This window comes from Cicer arietinum, chromosome 8 (genome assembly GCF_000331145.2).
Source record: "Cicer arietinum cultivar CDC Frontier isolate Library 1 chromosome 8, Cicar.CDCFrontier_v2.0, whole genome shotgun sequence".
Classification (NCBI taxonomy): domain Eukaryota; kingdom Viridiplantae; phylum Streptophyta; class Magnoliopsida; order Fabales; family Fabaceae; genus Cicer; species Cicer arietinum.
This window is the reverse complement of record NC_021167.2, coordinates 454,428-473,170: the sequence shown is the minus strand read 5'-3', so window position 1 is coordinate 473,170 and position 18,743 is coordinate 454,428. Positions and strand designations below refer to the sequence as shown.

Genomic DNA, 18,743 nt, shown 5'->3' with positions numbered 1-18,743 from the left:
TTGCTAGGAACTATTGTCTTCGGTAATTAATATATTAAAAAATGATTTATAAGAATAGCTGTCATCACAAAATAAAAATAAAAAGCATTTTTTTTAAATATTCAAAAATAATTTATAATAAAATAATTATTAAAAAAATATTAACAATTAGATAATATAAACAAAAATTAGAGAAATAAAATTTGTAAATATGAGGAGGAGGAGGAGGAGGATGTTGAAGATATTATAGAAAATAGTCAATAGAAGAAGATACTGAAAGAAGAAAGAATGAAAAAAGATGGAGTGATGAAAGGATAAAGAAAGAAGAGAATGATGTGTTTTATATAAAATTTTGATCTCATCATTTGCGAAGTTTCAATTTTAAAAATTGATTTCCCCCTCTAATGGTTGCTAGAAACAAAAATTGCTATTTTGAAATTTAAAATTCATTTTCTTTTTAAAAAGTTTTCTAAGACAAATGCTCCTCCCAAAATTTAAAATTCAAAATACACTTTCCCCATTCACAATTTTATAAGAACTTTGTTCATCACAAATCTTAAAAAATAAAAATACATTTTCCCGTTCAATCGTTTACTAAGAATATTGTTCCTTGCAAATTAATTATTTTTTTAATTTGTTTAATTATTTAATATTTATTTTTTAATGTTTTAATTCAAAATAATTTATTTAAATTAATTGAAATAACTTACAAAATAAATAGTAAATATGCAATTGTCATGTTCAAATATTTGCGAGGAACTAATTCCTCGAAAATGGTTTCCAACGTTTGTATAAGTAGTTTACGAGAAACACATTCATCACAAATAGCTTCTTATATGCGCATTATATACATTTGATTAAATAGAAATTTCTTATCACAAAATTTCACACAAATGCTATTTTTTGTTGCGATTACTCTTTTTTCCTTGAAAATTTTGGACGAAAATTTAAAACTCTCTTCCAGTAATCTCTGCTTAAAAAAAATTATTTATCTCTTAATTGTATTTTACATCAATCATGTAGTTTAAAAAAAATATATATTTAAATTACTAAACAACCTATTTTGATGATAACCGTATTGGCAAAAACTTATTAGTTAAGAAATAAGAACGCGTTTTTTTAACATCCTCGTGAGAATAAAATCTATTTTCATATTTTAATTATCATGTACAAATTTAGTTCTAATATCTAACTTCACTAAGATAAAAAAATAAGAAGTAATAACATTTACATCTATCTCACTAAGATAATTCTCATAAACACTGAGATTTAATTAAAAAGAAATAGCACCCATAACAAAAGGAGAAAAAAAGAAGTAACAAGAGTCCATCATTACAATTAATAGAGACAACAACATAAAGTCTGGTTACATCTAGGTTCCTAAAAAACATGTTTCTGAATAATTAGGAATATTCTCTCATAAATTCCAAAGTGTTGAAATGTGTAACCATTAATTTAAAGTCTGTTTTTATTTTTCCTTATGAAGTAAGAGAATGAGAAATATCATCAATCAAAGAGGAGACATTAACTTTTGAAATATAGAAAACATGTTTGAGATTCATTGGCTAAGCTTAGCCAACGTTGGAAAAGTAATGTCTTAGTGGAGAATCACTTATTTCCTTTTCAAATGGCTTTTGAAACTGTCTTTATGATTTATCCGTACAAAATAGGGAAGTGGTTGGGCTAATAAACTTTGCTGTAATATCATTATATCATATACCTATCATGGATTCAGCACGTTACTCAAACACCGCTAAGCTTATTACTATCCTATCGATTTACTTTTATGTTGTTCATTTATTTTTTTAAGTTCCAAATTTATTAAAAAGAACATTTAAATATATTTTTTAAGAGGGTTTAAATATATTTGTGGTTTTTTTAATTTTATCAAAAATAAAATTTTAATCTATTTTTTTTCTTTCTAAAATTAGTTTTTTTTTTATCTTCTAATATCTAATTATTGAAAAAAATATGTCATAATAATTTTTTATTATGTGATACTTTTATTACTGATGGAGTGTTTAGTTGATATATGTAATTTGGATAAAATAGTTTTTATGTCATTGTTGTTATAATAATTTTATTATTTATATAGTAAAATCTTAAAATAAAATAAATAAATAAAATTTAAATTTGTGTGTAGCTACATATTTTATTTATATATTAAAATATTAAAAATAAAATAAGTAAATATTTTATATATTATTTATTTTACTTAAATATTAAATATTTAAATATTTTAGTTTTTAATTATAAATATTTAAATTTATAAATAACATAAAAGAATTTTGTTTTTAATGAAATTCATAAAATAAATATTGAATAATATTCAAAATGTAATAATTTTAAATATTAAAAATAGTATTAAAATAAAATCAATAAAATTTTAAATATTTTATATAAATATTTTAAAAATGATAAAAAATGTTAAATAAATTTTAAATATTTAGATATTTTAATATGTAAATAAAATTTAATTATAACAATAACATGAAAAGTATTTTATCTAATTCAAAAATACCATCTAATTGCCACATCATAAAAAATGGTGGAATAAAAAAAGATTCAAATAATTAATTAATAGAAGGACGAAAAAATTGATTTTAGAAATGAAACTATTAAAAAATTCATTTTTTGAACAAAATAGAATGACCGTATTTAAGCCTAAAAAAAATAAAACAAAATTTGGGGTTTGAGGATATAAACCTAATCCATTAAAAATTTAGAAAAACAAAACAAAAATGTTTCTCAAGTCATTCAGAATTTTTGGTCATTTGGTGAAAATTATATACTATAGTTTCTCTGTATATTCATTTTATTTGCCTTAAAAACAACACCTAGACAAACAGTAGAACGATTCTTTACAGCAGATTTTTCATATATCCTGATCGTATGTCATACAATCACTGGAAATAAAATAAAAAAGTGTATAACTATAACAATTAATTAAAATATTAACCTTTCATATATACTCATTGTATTCCTAGATCCTCTGTGACTGCTTTATGGTAAAATACCTATAATGATTATTAGATTTACAGATAATTTTTCTGTTTCTCTAAAAATCAAATGATCTCTACATTTGCTGAACATAAACCAATTGTAGAATATCCAAACACCATATATATTTGATTACACAAACTAGATCTCGATAACTCGTTGAGCCAATACTTCATAATTTCATATATTTATATCTATCTCTCTCTCTTTTTTTTTCTTTAGGCGACACTTGTGCTTACAATTTACTCTTTTTATTTTGTGACGTTGATTAAATACTCCATAAAAAGAAATTTTATCTTGTAAATACAAGTTAAACACCTATTAAAGTAATAAATTCATTATCATCTATAAAAAGATTTACCTTTTATTTCCTCAAACAATGCCCTAAAAACACCCGCTAACATTTTCCTAATTTTATAACTTGAAACACATGTCCTATATTATACTCTTTGAATTAATAAAAATAAGTTTTTTTTTAAGGTAAGCAAACAATTAAACTAAAATAAATGAAATTTAGTTAAAGAAAAATTTATCGGAAAAATTTTAATTTTAATTAAAATAATTTTTTTATTATATATTGTTTATCTCTTAATTAAACTTTAAATTATTACGGTCTTATAACTAGAGTAGAAAAAAAAAAACTTCAAAAATAAAATAAAACATACTAGTAAATGCAGCGTGGGAATATTTATGCGTATATTCGAGTTTCAAAGGCTGTACAAGAAAATAAAAAAAGTGGGATTGCGTTATCATGGCTCCCAATTTTGTCCAAACATAATTAACGTTGATGCATATATTACCAGTTATTTTTTCTTCCCAACATGTACCAAACACACTATTTATCATGTCACAAAATTTATGATGATGGTCTAATTTGTAAAACACCCTTTTGTTCTGTTTTTTTGTTGCTCACGACATTCTTTTCATCCTTTTAGATCGAAATAAATGTTCAATTACCCTTTTTTTCAAAGGTTGTGGGTTGATTTTCTCTCTCTTCCTTTTACACCTTTTTGAATAGAAATAGAAACCAGCATAAATATTGACTCTATTATATGCATTTGGATTGCCTTGTAAAAAAAAAGACGAAAAAGCTATTTGAAGAAGCTGAATAATATAAATAGGGAAGCAATCACTATCAGGCAATATTTGAGAGAATCCAATTAGTGGTATGGCCTTTTGTTGGCTTTCTTTTGGAAAGTATAGTAATTAGTTTGGAGGTAATTTTGTAACAAAGTTAAAAACTCACATGTCTCTCTCTTTATGTATTGATTTCATCATGAGGTCATGTAAAAAAAACCCATTTCTGCAAACTTGAAATTGTTGGAAATGTTATTATAGGGATATTCATTTTTCTCCTAAATTAGGAATACAAGTAGAATTGAAATCGCACGTTTAATTTTTCTTTCCTATTCCTTTAATTATAAAGCTATAAAATTACAGCCTAAAGGGATTTTTTTTTCCAGTTATAATTTTCACTTGAGTTTTAGAGAATAATATTTCAAAATATATTAATGTTGACCTTACATACATGTGTAAAAGGGAATTACTTTCAAAGTATGCTAATTCCTACTCTCAAAATATAATTTTAGTTAGTTTCAAGTATTTACAATTTCCGGTTCTTATTATAGAATTATCTAAGTCTATGGGTGCTAAATAAAATTTAAATTTTCACATATGTTCTATAGTGCTAATTTTTTTATGGAAAAAGTTAATTGTACACCAAAACATCTATTTGATCACTAAAAAGAGAAAAGAAAATAGATATAGTGATTTGATACATGTGATATGTTTGATAATATGATAAAAAGATAGCAATAGAGAAAAAATAAAATATTGAATGAGTGTATAAAAATTCAGAGTGTACAAATATAAAAGCTTTTTATTAAGTGGATAAATTGTTTGAACTATATTAATATATAAAATAAATAAAAAACTGTGAAAGTTTCTTTAGAGATCTCAAGTTTTTGTGATATATAATAGGATAAATTTTAATCATAGTATATTTTGTAATAAATATAGAGATAAATAATTTAGCTTCTTCAAAAGATAAACCTTTTAAATTTATTATCTACTTTGAATTTTATCACACTCCAAAAAATCCAATTTCTTCCTCTCCTTCATTCAATTTTCTTTAACATATTTACAACAAGTTCACAATTCATTTCTTTCATTAAATATGTTTTTAAATTTTAATATCTATAATAATACTACCACAATTTTATTTTAGTGTCCCTAAAAAAATATAACATCTCAACACTATTTAGGGCCACCACTCCTACTAGAGTGGATATCCTTTTACTTCCCCATTTTCTCATTTTGAAAAAAAATGTCTTTTCATTCACTTTTGTATTTTGTGGTGGATTAGTAATTGTATAATACAAGTGGTGCAAAAAGGCACCATTCCTAACTTTCCTACATGACATGCCCCTCCATCACTTTTTGGTTACTACAAATATAGTCCCACCCCTCACTTATGACACATGCAATTCCATTCCCTCTCCTTCAATTCCACTCTCTCATCCAACACACAAACAACATCTAAGGTTAAATTTTTATCATCATTTTCTTGTCTATAATAAATCTCACAAAACAGAACACTCTGTTATCCTCTGTTTTCCCCTGCATCCCTAGTGTTTTCAATTTTGTTCTCATTTTCACAAGCTTTTACCTTACCAATTTTGAACTACTCAAGCTAAAAAATGGCTGCAATAGTGTGCCATGGATTATCTTCATGTCTTGATTCACAACTAGTTGAATCAAGAATCCATAATCTTCGTTTACCTTCACCAAAACCATTAACCCCTCAACCTATTGATTTACCTTTCAAGAGTTGTTTTTGGGAATCAAATAACAAACCCAATTGTGAAGACAACATTAATAAAAGCAACACTTTAAAATCCAATTCCAATGAAGATAGTTGGAGTTCCATTCAAGCACTTTCAAAATCCAATGTCTTCCAAGTAACTAAAGAAAAAGAACAAAACTATGTTGATCCCAATGTGAAGCTTTCATGGCTTCAACTTAGCCCTAAAAGTTTGGAACTTTGCACTGAGAATTTAGGGAATGAAACAGGTACTGATATTCCAGAGAGTGGCTTTGAATTCTTCTCTTCAACCACCATTGAAGAGAAAAAAGAGCAAAGAAAAAGTTCATGTCAAAATTTGGTAGGTGAGAAAGTGAGAACAAAGAATTTTCCACCACCTTTGAAGAGTATGAGAGGATCAGAATCTCTAAGAGTTAGACCTCATAGAGAAGATGGAAGGTTAGTGATTGAGGTTACAAAAGTTCCATCAAGTGGTTCTTGCTTCCAAGCAGAAAGAAGCAATGGACGCCTTCGCCTTTCGTTTTGGAGTGACTCTCAAGAAGATGTTGAAGACAATCAAGATTTTGAAGAAGAGTTTAAAACTCAAATGAGCGAAAAAAGAGAAGATGATGAAGAAGAAGGCGAAGAAGAAGAAGAAGAAGAAGAAGAAGAAGAAGAAGAAAGTATTGATAATGAGAATGAGGAGGGAAAGACACGTGTCGGTGAGTGTATTATAGAGAGAAAAGTCAACGGTTGGAATATTGAGAATGAAGTGAGAATGGAAAATTATGAGAGGGGAAGTAGAAGGAGATGCAAAGAAGGTAAACATGAAAACAATGAAATGTTGGTAAATTGGGGGGAACCTATTTGGTTAGCATTGGCAACTTCATAATTTGGATCTATCTCTCAATGTAATCATAATAATGTAAAACAATTTTTTTTTAAAAATAATTTTTATGTTTGTACTTTTCTGAATATCCCTTTTGTTTTGGCTAGCCGTTTTTGTTTACTACTAATGAATTCCAAGTGTTTTTTATTTGTTCCTTAAAAACATGCTCGTGGTTGGTAGTTAGTTAATATCGTTAGTTTCTCTGTTTCTCGGACAAACACCAACGGACGGAATACTTGAGATTTTCTGTTTAATGTATACATCATGCACCTATAAAATACTTGTTAAATGATTAATTTTGAAAATTTTATTTTTTTATTATTTATATAATTATAATAACTAAACATTATTTATCAAAATTGTCAATAAAATAATTTTTTTTTTGAATTTTTACTATTCATAATAGTGAATATTTAATATTTTTACACTAAAATTTTAAAATCAATGAAATTATATTTTTTTATGAAATAATCTTTTCTAAAATACAAAAGTCAACAAATAGTTTTTTTATTTATAAAAACGATTGTGAATTTATTGATTTGTAAATGCATTAAAATCCTTCAATTTGTAAATGTATGGTAGAAGTTCCATTTTAATTTTAATAAAATACACAAAGATAAAAAAATATTAAATTTAAGAGAAACTTGTTTTTGCTCCTATAATATATACTACACTACACTTGTATCTAATTATAAGTCCACATTGACAAAAAAAATTTGTCCCTTAATATTAACCCCTTCTCAATTTATTAGATTCATTTATTATTATTATTATTATTTTAAATATAAACTTAATTAATACTACTAATGTGCCTTAAAAATATGATAAATTATAATTGTATATATCAATACATAAATGATATTTTAGTCATTTTTTTTATATAAAATGAACATACTAATTACACTACTAACTTTTTTTAATAAGAGTGAAATTTTTAATAGAAATTTATATTTAGTGACGAAGATAGAAGTTTGTTTTTAATCTCATTAATATTTTAAATTTTATTCTTATCTTTTAAGATTCCCTTATCATTTAAAATTCCTTCACTTTTAGTCTTTAGTAACATCTAATCATTCAAAAAAAGATGATACACCATAGAGTTAACATTTTTATATAAAATAATTAAATAAAAACATTAATATTTATTAAATCAGATAAATTTAAAACTTAATGAAAAAATGTAAAGAAAATATTGTCTTTTTCCTTTGCTTTCATTTATCAATCTTCAAACCCAAAATACTTGAAATATGCATAGTATCCATAAATAATTAGAACCCTAGAAGTAAAAATGAATTGTAAACGTGTTGAATTTTAACTCAACTGATAAATATCGATATTGTTAGATTAAATGTCTAATTTTGAGTTCGAACTCAAAATTTTACAATTATGTGAGTTAATTATAATAAAATTTATCATCTATTATAAATAAATAAAAATTATAATATATTTGATACACGTGGATGCAAGTTTGAACCTTCTATACTCCACTTCTCCATTTATGGACTACCACTTCAATAATTGATCTATTTGGAAAAAATTGTTCCAAATAAATGCATTGCTTTCAATTATATACTCTAATTAATAATGCATCACTATCAATTATTGTTCACCTTGCATTAATAATAATTAATAATGATGATTACAAAAATATAATTGATAAAAGTAATTTAAAGAAAATATTATTCTGGCCACAAGGGTCGAGAATCCTCTATTAAAAAATATATCTCCATTTAATGTTTGATGGATTGAACAGATTTATAAGAAATCAAATAAAAAATTCTAATTCATTAATGTATTTTTATTAATATGCGTGAAATAATAAAATAAATATTTGTAGGAAGAAAATAGTACATGATTATTAATTTATTAATTGATTAATTGATTATAAAATTTATTCCAACAAATTCTTATTTATTATACAATCTTGTTATACAAATTCTTATTGCTTTGTTAAATAATCAATTAGAAAAATTTCATTAAAAATAATTTAAAAAAATAAAATAGATGCATTTTTAATTCACTATTTTTCTATAATTAGTTACTTCACCACTACCTTTCTAATATTCTTACTAAAATCTCCATCTTATCATTCATAAAGGAAAACAAGTCCCACCCAACAAGGAAAAAGAAATGTGTCCTTGATTTTCAAAACTTTGGTTCATATAATTTCAATTCTACAATCTGTACGAGCACTGCAATTAAATCCGTTTTTCTTATCTTCTTCAAAAGTGCATTGGCAAAACCTGTATGTTTGCTCTACTTGCTTTAGATTTTTAACCTTTTTGAAATAACTCGAAGATCAACTTAGTATTATACTAAATTGAGTACCACATATATTTTGTGTCGTACCAATTTGGGGGACCAACATATCCCTCACTCTGAAACAAAATCAAAAACTGAATCTTGTTTTTATTGTGTCTTTCATCCACTTGTGAGGATATATGTATGATCTCTGAAAGATAAATTATTGTTTTTTTTTTTTTTTTCTGAAAAATAAAGTGGGTAATATTACCTCCATGCTCGAATAGTTTTTTTTAAAACCTTTTTTATCTTTTTATTGAATTCATTTCATCAAACACACATGAAATTCAATGATGAAATTCAATAATTAAGCCGGTTTATTATTATTCTTCCCGCTTTTCACGAAGAGTTTTGAGATGACACTCAATTGAATTTAATAGAATGAATTAGGTTCTCACAATATGACGAAATAAAATTTAAATCTTGACCGAAAGATGTATCCAAATTATTTTAGTATTCGACAAATCTTAAATCGATAATTGATAAATGAATGAAATCATATTTAAGGAAGAAATTGAGAGTTGAGTGTGATTAACAAATCTCGTATTAGATGAATTTGAACATATTAAGCAACATGTAAATATACTAAATGTCTTACAATTTTGAATAAATAGTAGTAAGTGATATCTAAAAATAATAACAAAACAAATTTGATAATTTAAACTCTCATCATCACCCAACAAATTTTTTCAAGTTTTACCCATGTTCATTCAATTCACAAGTGACGACTAAATAAATTGAAATAATGATCGGTGTCCAACAATAATAAAGATAGTGTCAAATTATCTCTATCATTTTGGTCATTAATTCATTATTACTTTGGTGTTCATTAAACTCAATAAGTGGTATTAAACCAATAGTTCGTTTTGATGGAGAGCAAAAATAGATCTAGATGTAATTATAAATTAAGTATATTGAAGGTGATGAAATTAATTGAATTTTTACAAAAGAATTAAATATATAAAGAAAAGATAATATATATTTTTAAAACTAATATATTAAATTTAATTGGTAAACAGAAAAATTTATAATAATTTTTGCTTTTAAAAAATGTAAATTAAAATTATAATAAAAAAATAAAAAAATCGACAACAACTATTTAGAAATGAACTGCTCAACGATATCTCGAGGAGTCAAAGTTATACATTAGTGAATGTATAATAATTAATAATGTCCTTTTCAATGAAAACAATTAAGTAATATTTGTAAGATTTTCATAACCAAATTTATTATGAGTCATGTCTTGACATTTTTACTATTAAAAATATTTTATTTAAAGTTAGATTGAAAATGCTAAAATAATACAAATAGATCAATCAAGTGATAATTTTTAAATTTTATTTAATTTCAACTTAGGTCTTTTAAATTTATTTGATTTCTATTTGATCATTTAAATTTCAACAGCAATTAGTCCACTTAAAAGTTTTTAATAATTTAAAACTCTACCAAATACTTCAACAATATATTATTCATATTGATCCTGTAGAAAATATTAATCAACTCTTATAAATAATTTTTTTTTATTTTCTCTATAATTTAAACACATGTATAGTCTTAAAAATAAGATAACAAAAGTCTAACCATACAATCAATGTCTTTAACTTCCTTCACATGAAAAGTAATTTAAACAATTAACTTATTCTGATATTTTATTTAGATCTTAACATTTTATGACAATTATTCGAGAAAATTTTTAAATTTAAAAGATTGTATACGTAATTTAATAATTCTTAAAAGTTAATGATGCAAATAAATATAATTTAAATGGCCGAATAAAAAAAATAACCTTAAAAAACCTAATAAAATTAAACTAAACTTAAATAAATAACTATATGTGTATTATTAATATTATTATTATTATTTGTGTGTAACATAGTTTTTTTTACTCATGTAACACAGGTTGAAAACTGCTGATGTCATTGATAAAATCAAACACTATAAAGTGAAGAGAATTATTGTGGGGTTGAGAATCTATTACCTGGATACTCAAGCTGTATCATCTTTTTTCTTTGTTAAAAATTTATCCAGTCAATACAATCCACAAAATCATTGCATTAATTTGATATCCAATCCACAAATACACAAAATATCAACCATTTGAACATGGGACATGTGCAAAAAAACAAACTACATGTGTAAATGCATTAGGTTGATGTTGGGATGGTCGCTTGAGCGCTAAGCACGGTGAGCTATGTATGATCATATTGCTTTTTCCCCTTTTTTTCCTAGAGGACACATATTGTTTTCTTTGCAAGAGAAAATCACATAGAAGAGGACGCACATTGTTTTTCTTTGCAAGAAAAAATCACATAGGAGAGACTGTTATCTCTACCAAAGAATAAAGTTCTTTTTATAAAATTAGCTGAAAGTTTATAATTAGCATTTGTCAAATTAATCAAATATTTGATAAAATTAGTGGTTTAACTAGTTTTAAAATATAAAATGATATAATATAATATTTTTAATTAAAAATAAAATTTATTAATTAATATTTAAAATGTTTTAAGATTAATAAATTTATTAATCTGATATATTTTTTTTATTTTTCTATCTATTTTATTAGTTTTAAATTAAAATAAATAAATTATATATGTACTTGAAAATATTAAATATTTAAAACTTAAATTATTTATAAATAATTTAAAATTACAATAAATAAATTGTTTTAAATTATTATTTATTAAATTATTTTCAAATTTTAAATTATATACATTATTTATAAATAAATTATTTTAAATTATAATACATAAATTATAAAAGATAAAAAAAAATTAGTTAAACAATAAAGGTAAAATTATAAGAAAAAAATGATAAATTATAAGCTTATAACTTCTTGAAGTAACTCATTGAATTTATAAATAACTGTTACGAAACATTATTTAAAGCTATAAATTCTTTTTTTGGCATTACCAAATATAGTCTAAATTTTAAAATACTATGGAGAGGTGAACGTTTGAGTTTGGGTTCTTAACCACTTGTAAAATCTTACAAAAGAATAGGGTGAAGGTAGGTTATGCCAAGCTATGTTTTAAAAAGTATGAATGTAATATGTTAAAAAACATATTTCATGCCAAGCTATGTTTTAAAAAGTATGAATGCAATATGTTAAAAAAAATAAAATTCATAGGTTTATCTTAAATTTATATTGTATAGATTTATCTTTCAGGTTTGAATCTCACTTTTAAGAAAACTTGATATGATCAGCTAGCCTACTTAAAAATCTATATCCAAATATTTAGATAATGGTAGAGAAAACTTGAACTCACATCCAATCAGAATAGAGTTTTCCGTTAAAGTTGAAGCAAATTTGAATAGATATATATAAATCCGAGTTGTTGGGTTCAAGTGTGAGTAATTAAATCATATATCGATTATAAATAAATTAAATATTGAAAATATATAAGAGTAGTAATCAATATATTCATTACCTTAAAAATCTGTTTGGATGAGGTAATAGGATATTCTAGGTAATTTAAATGCTTCAATTAGTTTTTATTTTATTTTTAAATTTTGTTGTGTGGATAAAAGAATTGTTCTTTTAAAATTAGGCTATTTTTATAAATTTTAAAAGTTTTGGTGCAAAAATAAAAATTAGGCAAAAACTGAAATATAAAAATTAAATTTAGGAACCAATTTGCAAAAAATAAAATAAAATAAAATAAAAAATAGGAACTAATATGAAAATTTTGAAACATATAAGGTCAACATCGTAATTTTATAAAAATTATTAAGACTATTTCATGATTCATTTATTATAAAATAAATAAAATATTTAAAATGATTAAGTTTTACGTAGTATTTGAAATTATATAAATTTAACTTTTGACAAAATACCTCAGGTATTCTGTTCATTTTAAAAAGTTCTTCAAATTTATTATAAAAAAAATAATTTACACCACTTAGAATTACATTCCCTCAAAAAAATTCTTAATCTAAACACACTAAAATTTTGAATAAAAATATATATAAAAGTTTCTTGTAATCTTGACCGAAATAGTGGAATGAAATGAATTTTGGCAAATGAGGCGCATCTAGTTTTCTTGATTGTTAAGCATTCAGCTTTTGTGTGCTACTAATTAGAAATAAAAGTTTTGTTCCCCTTCATCCACAATTTTTTAGAAAGCTAATTGTAAAACAACACTTACTGGGCCAGAGAAAGATATATCAAAAAGAAAAACTTTACACAGACAACTTATTCATCATACTATTCCAAGACGAATGCATGGATGAGCTTTCCAACAAATGGACAATTCAATGCGTTTGCAACTTTTCATTTGATTGGCAAATGCACTTTCTTTCCTAAATTTATTGCACATTAGAAAAATGCTCTAAGAATGAATTATTAATTAACATAAAATTGGGTTATGCTTTGATTTATTGAAAAGGAGAAAAAATATTGAACATTGTAAAGAAGAGATATTTTCCATTAATTAATTATTGGTGGGTCTAAGCTGCCATGGCGTCACCAACAAAAGGAACAATCTTTGTCGTAAAAGCATCCCTTCATCCTCTGGAGTTTAGAGGCTTTGGACCCCACAACCCACCCACATCCACCCCACTCAAAGGGACAAATTTTGACAAGTCAACCAATTCAGTCCTTAATTGGCTATGGACAACACTATATGTGTAATTCAACATTTTACATGCCAAGTATGTTATTGAGTCAAAATAAATAATTCATATCGTAATCATTTTGTCTCATGGTGACTCATTTATAATCAAAATTCATACCAAAATGAATACTTTTTTAAGTTTATAATATAACATTTTTTTAACTTAATTGTATTATTTAATTAATATTATATACATGATTTTAATTTTAATATTTTCTACTTTATATAATGATGATTATAATTGCGCCAATATTTAATAAATACATTTTAGTAAAATTATTATTATTATTTTTATTTTATACCTTTTTTAATTTATATGAATGACCAATTGAGTCAGGACATTGAATATATATATTAGTCCTTACTCTTATTATTTACAAGAAAGAATATCCAAATTACATCGTTTTTAAGTTTGTATATAAATAGTGAAACCTCTCTATAGTCTCTGTACTTCACTGCCGAAATGGATAAATTAACATGCATCTATCCGAGTGTGATGTTCTCTTGTTTAATAAAAATTAGAAAGTTATACACACGTTGTTATTCCATACACGAAATATCACCATCGCTAAAAAGCATTACACAAGCAATATAAAAATCTTTCTATTGATTATGAATGGAGAACGACAAAGTTTCTAACATGCACTTACAATATTGTTTTTTTATTAAGCTACATCTAGCACTTGTTATAACATCTGAAAAATTATATAAACCAATTTGTAAAGTTATATATGAAAATTTTGAAAAAAATGTAGGGACAATTTTAAGTTTCATATTTTATAAGTTAAAAAAGAGATTTTAAATTCTTAAGTTTATGGGAATCTAGCTTTGATGTTATATTTGATGTTTAATGTTAGTAGTGATCAGTAGCTATATATGTTACTAAATTTTGTGTTATCTCTTATTTCTTTATTTCTTGATAATGATAAGTGTTTAGAATGCCTTTAATAAAACTGTATTTTGTTATGCTTTTCTGCTATAAATTTTTATTAGTATCGGGATTTAATGTAAGAATAATTGATTAGTCGAAGTTAAGATAGAATAATTGATTAGTTGGACTTTAGTGATTGATTAGAATGATGTCTGTAATTGTAAATCGTCGAAGTTAGGTAATAATCAATTGGAGAAATTTTATCAATCAATATATAATTAAGAATAATCGATTAGTAGCGGATTGTGCCGTGATAGAATGAGAGTTCGACGATTGATGATACTTCGATGGGGTTATATGTAGCAATGTGTTACGTTAAGATAGAGTACTAGTTATGTATTGTCTTAAATACTGAATCATCATGACTAGACACTCTTATCAAATGAGTTAGAAGGATTTATAATAAAGTAGTTGATGATTATGATTCTTGTTGCGTTATTGTACATTAATTTATGTTGTTAAGTGTTATATGTGTGATATTAATTGTGTATTTAATTCACCTTAATTCGCTTGATTATATCTTTAACAATAATAAGACTATCACTAAGAAAGAAGAGACAATGATTGACATAGTAGATTATATATATATTAGTTTCGTCTGACATGTTAATTAACCATTAAATTGAGATGCTATAGAATTAACTCTAATTAATGTGACACTTTTTTAAATTTAACCCTTTTGATTATGTTATATATGCATGTTTTGAATTTTGATATTTTTATGTTTAAATATATTTTATTTATAAACCAAATTTACTTGTATTTAAAATCTTTTTGAAATAGAGCGTTTCACACTAACCTTCATAATTTATAAATTGTGTTCGTCTTAAGAGAATTAGGATGTATTTGACATGTATAGAGTAAAATTGTTCTTTTCATACAAAATTGTTGAATCATTTTTTATCTTGCAAAGGGATGATGATTACATTTACATTCACCCCAAAAATCAACCCCAAGTGATTATTACCTCTATGATAATTATAAGTATTCATTAAAAAATTGCCTCTAAACAACCATCCTTTTAAATTATAAGATATATTTATTATTTTCTTTCAAACATACTTTTTATTAATATTTCCTCTATTTTATTTTAATTGTTTTATTTATCTTTTTTTATCTCAAATTATTTATCATTTTAATATACTAACACAACATTAATTTTTTTTAATTAATATATTCTTATGTATATTAACTCATCAAACTTCCATTTAACTACAACTAATATTGATATTTTGAGCAAATAAAATTCACTTTATCATTAAAATCAACAAAATTAATTATTTTAGAAAAATCACGCACAACTAAAATGAGACAGAATAAATATTACTTATTTACAAAATATTAAATTAAATACATACATTCATATACTAAAAGATATTTTATGAACATCTACGTATAAAATTGATATTAATAAATTAAATTCATTATTTAATGAGAAACAATAACCATATAGTAATAATCCATTTACTAGAGAACCAAGAAGGATACAAGAATTGCTGTGGCACATAAAGTGAAATATTTTTCATCTTCTTCCACGTTGATTTGTCTCACCTCAGCATATCTAACAATGATATTTTTCCACACAAAATCATATCATGTTGATATCTCACGTCTAGAACTTTTCTTTACGCTCCAAAAGAGAAAAAGACGCGTATGCCTCTACCGGCACAAACATCATATCAATTATCATTAAACTTTGGTCCTTTCTTATAATAATTCAAAATTCAGCTCCTTTTATTCAAATTTTTTTCTTCTTTTCAACATGTTATTTCACTGTTGGGGTCCTGCTGACAACTTTGATCAAATATGTGTGACTAAAAATATATATCAGGAAAAAGTACAACTTTTGTGATTATTTTGACCAAAACACTAATTTGAAAATAGAGTGGAATATCCCATTAATTTATTCGCGGGAACAAAAAGTGTTAATAGGGATTTTTTAACGATCTTTGTTGTAGGAAAATGAAGGCAAGCAGGGTCAAATAATCCAAATTATGCTTAATTTAGAAAGCACAAAGGTTAACTAACCCGTAGGTAACATGTGGCAATTAAGCAGTTTCTTGCCCCTTTATTACCCACATGTTGAAATTCATAATTTTCTAACATACTCAGCTTTTTAACATTTTTTTCTTTCATTTTATTTTCATTTTCAAAGTTTATAATAATATTAATGATTGTTTTATCAAAATTATGTCTAATAATTTATCGTAGAGATAAAAGTAAGTGGAATGAGATGAAAATTATCTTCATTTACTGAGTGATTTTTTTTATTTAAAGAAGTTTGTGTTAATTTTATATTTATAATAAATTATTGTTATGAAAAGAATATGAAATATTAGTTAATAAATATATATTTTAAAAAATAATAAAAATACTTTTTTTATATTTTTATTGTTTATAAAATATAGATGACTATCGTAAAAAATATAAATAATTATTTACTTCAAAAGTATTTTGTTGATATCATAAAAAATAAAATCATAATATAAATTTTTTATGCTTTCACAACATTTCCTATTGAAAAGAATCCTAAATAGTTAAATATATTTATTGAAAAGAGGAAAAATATTTTATGAAAAGTAACAACGTTTTTTAATTTTATTGATATATGTATAAATTAATTTTAAAATTATTACAAAAAGAGTAATTATTATACGTATATCGTAAATAATTTTACACTATTAATCGATGACAACCGTTTAATCATTCATCTTATCGGATACAATGGACACTCTTGTGGGGGTTTTGCCGTCAGAAATACACCCTTTCAACACAAATGAAGAGGCTATTATCAATCCTCCCTTTTGAGTAATAAGCGTGAAAACAATTGGTACCTAAAAGGGTCAATTAAATTACCAATTTCATCACTGATTTATGTTTGAAACACAGTTTGGTTTCCAATCTACACGATTTCCGGAAATTTGACCTTCACATTTCACGTTCATATATTGCCGCTAATGGGGCCTTCACAGTTGAATTCAAAGCCTAATTATTTTCTTTTTTAAAATCAAAGCCTACATTTAAATTTAAAGAGAATTATTAAATTTAAATAATGATAAAAGTGAAAATATATACGTTTATATGTCAAATAACCAATATTCCAAGTTCGTTTGGTTCTGTTTCTTTAGAAGAAGCCTATATACCTTAGATCTGCTACATTGCAAGACAAGTTAAATAAATTTAATTCAATCATGCAAAAGTTGGGGGTAGAAAGGATGAAATACCTAACTATGTTGGCCATACAAGAGGCTACCGAGTCAATCACCAATATTTTAAAATAAATTACCAAAGCGCACATATACAATTAGTTGATGAATTTAAATTAATAATAAATTTAAGTTTTAATTTTAGGTACACCAATTTTTGATCAAATTTTATTTACTTTTTCAACCGAATACTGAATCATCATGGTTACCCCTAAATTAAGGAAATAATCATTTTCTTTGAAAATTAGAGGATTAAAATCAAAAGAATATGAATAGAGTGTATTTGTAACAGAAACCAACTAAATGAATTCAATGGTAGAGTTAGACCTAGCTAACTAGACCCTATGTTTAGTGAAGCTTCAATTCCTGAAGGCTTTCCTGTAGCTATCTCTGTATCACAGTGCAATTGCAAGCAATTAGCACCCCATAAACAAGATTAATGTATATTCTATCAAAATTTCTGCGTTGCTTAACCAACCGAATCACACATTTGATAGTTTAAATGAACGTTCATGTATACGAAATTAACAAGTTAGTCGATTGTACTGTTTAAAACTTTAATTTTATCAAATTTTTATACTGAGTCACAAAAGGGGTTACCAAATTTTTGGACTGCAAATTTCAAAATGAAACAAATTTAAACACTAAAAATGAAGAGATTAATATGTCATGATTTTGTAATTATGAGGAGCTCCTCATAAAGATTTTTTAGAGAGACTAAAATGAATCCTTAATTTAATCACTTTAAACTTTTAAAGTTATCAACGGTGTCTTGAATAAAAAGAAAATCAAATTTAGGCATTTAGTTAAACTTTTTATCAAGAAGATGATTTTTTAAACCATTATTTTACCAACGGTATCTTGAGCACCTTCTTTTCTTTGAAAAATAAAAACCAAATGTACTCGTTTCGGTCTTGTCCACAAGGAGGAAAGGGGAGTCTAGTAAGGAAAGAAAGTCTCAAACAAGGGCTAAGGTAAGTGGGCTTAATTTAACTAGGAGCAAGATTATGAAGTGGTCTTA

General features: G+C 24.6%; 1 protein-coding gene across 1 annotated transcript; it reads left to right on the top strand.

Annotated features, from left to right (window-relative positions):
* The first annotated feature begins 5,442 nt into the window (after window positions 1-5,442).
* LOC101504876 (protein FANTASTIC FOUR 3-like) lies at window positions 5,443-6,777 on the top strand. The gene has a single exon (XM_004511286.4). The coding sequence runs from the start codon at window positions 5,679-5,681 to the stop codon at window positions 6,672-6,674; it is 996 nt and encodes a 331-aa protein (XP_004511343.1). The 5' UTR covers window positions 5,443-5,678; the 3' UTR covers window positions 6,675-6,777.
* Window positions 6,778-18,743: the final 11,966 nt, after the last annotated feature.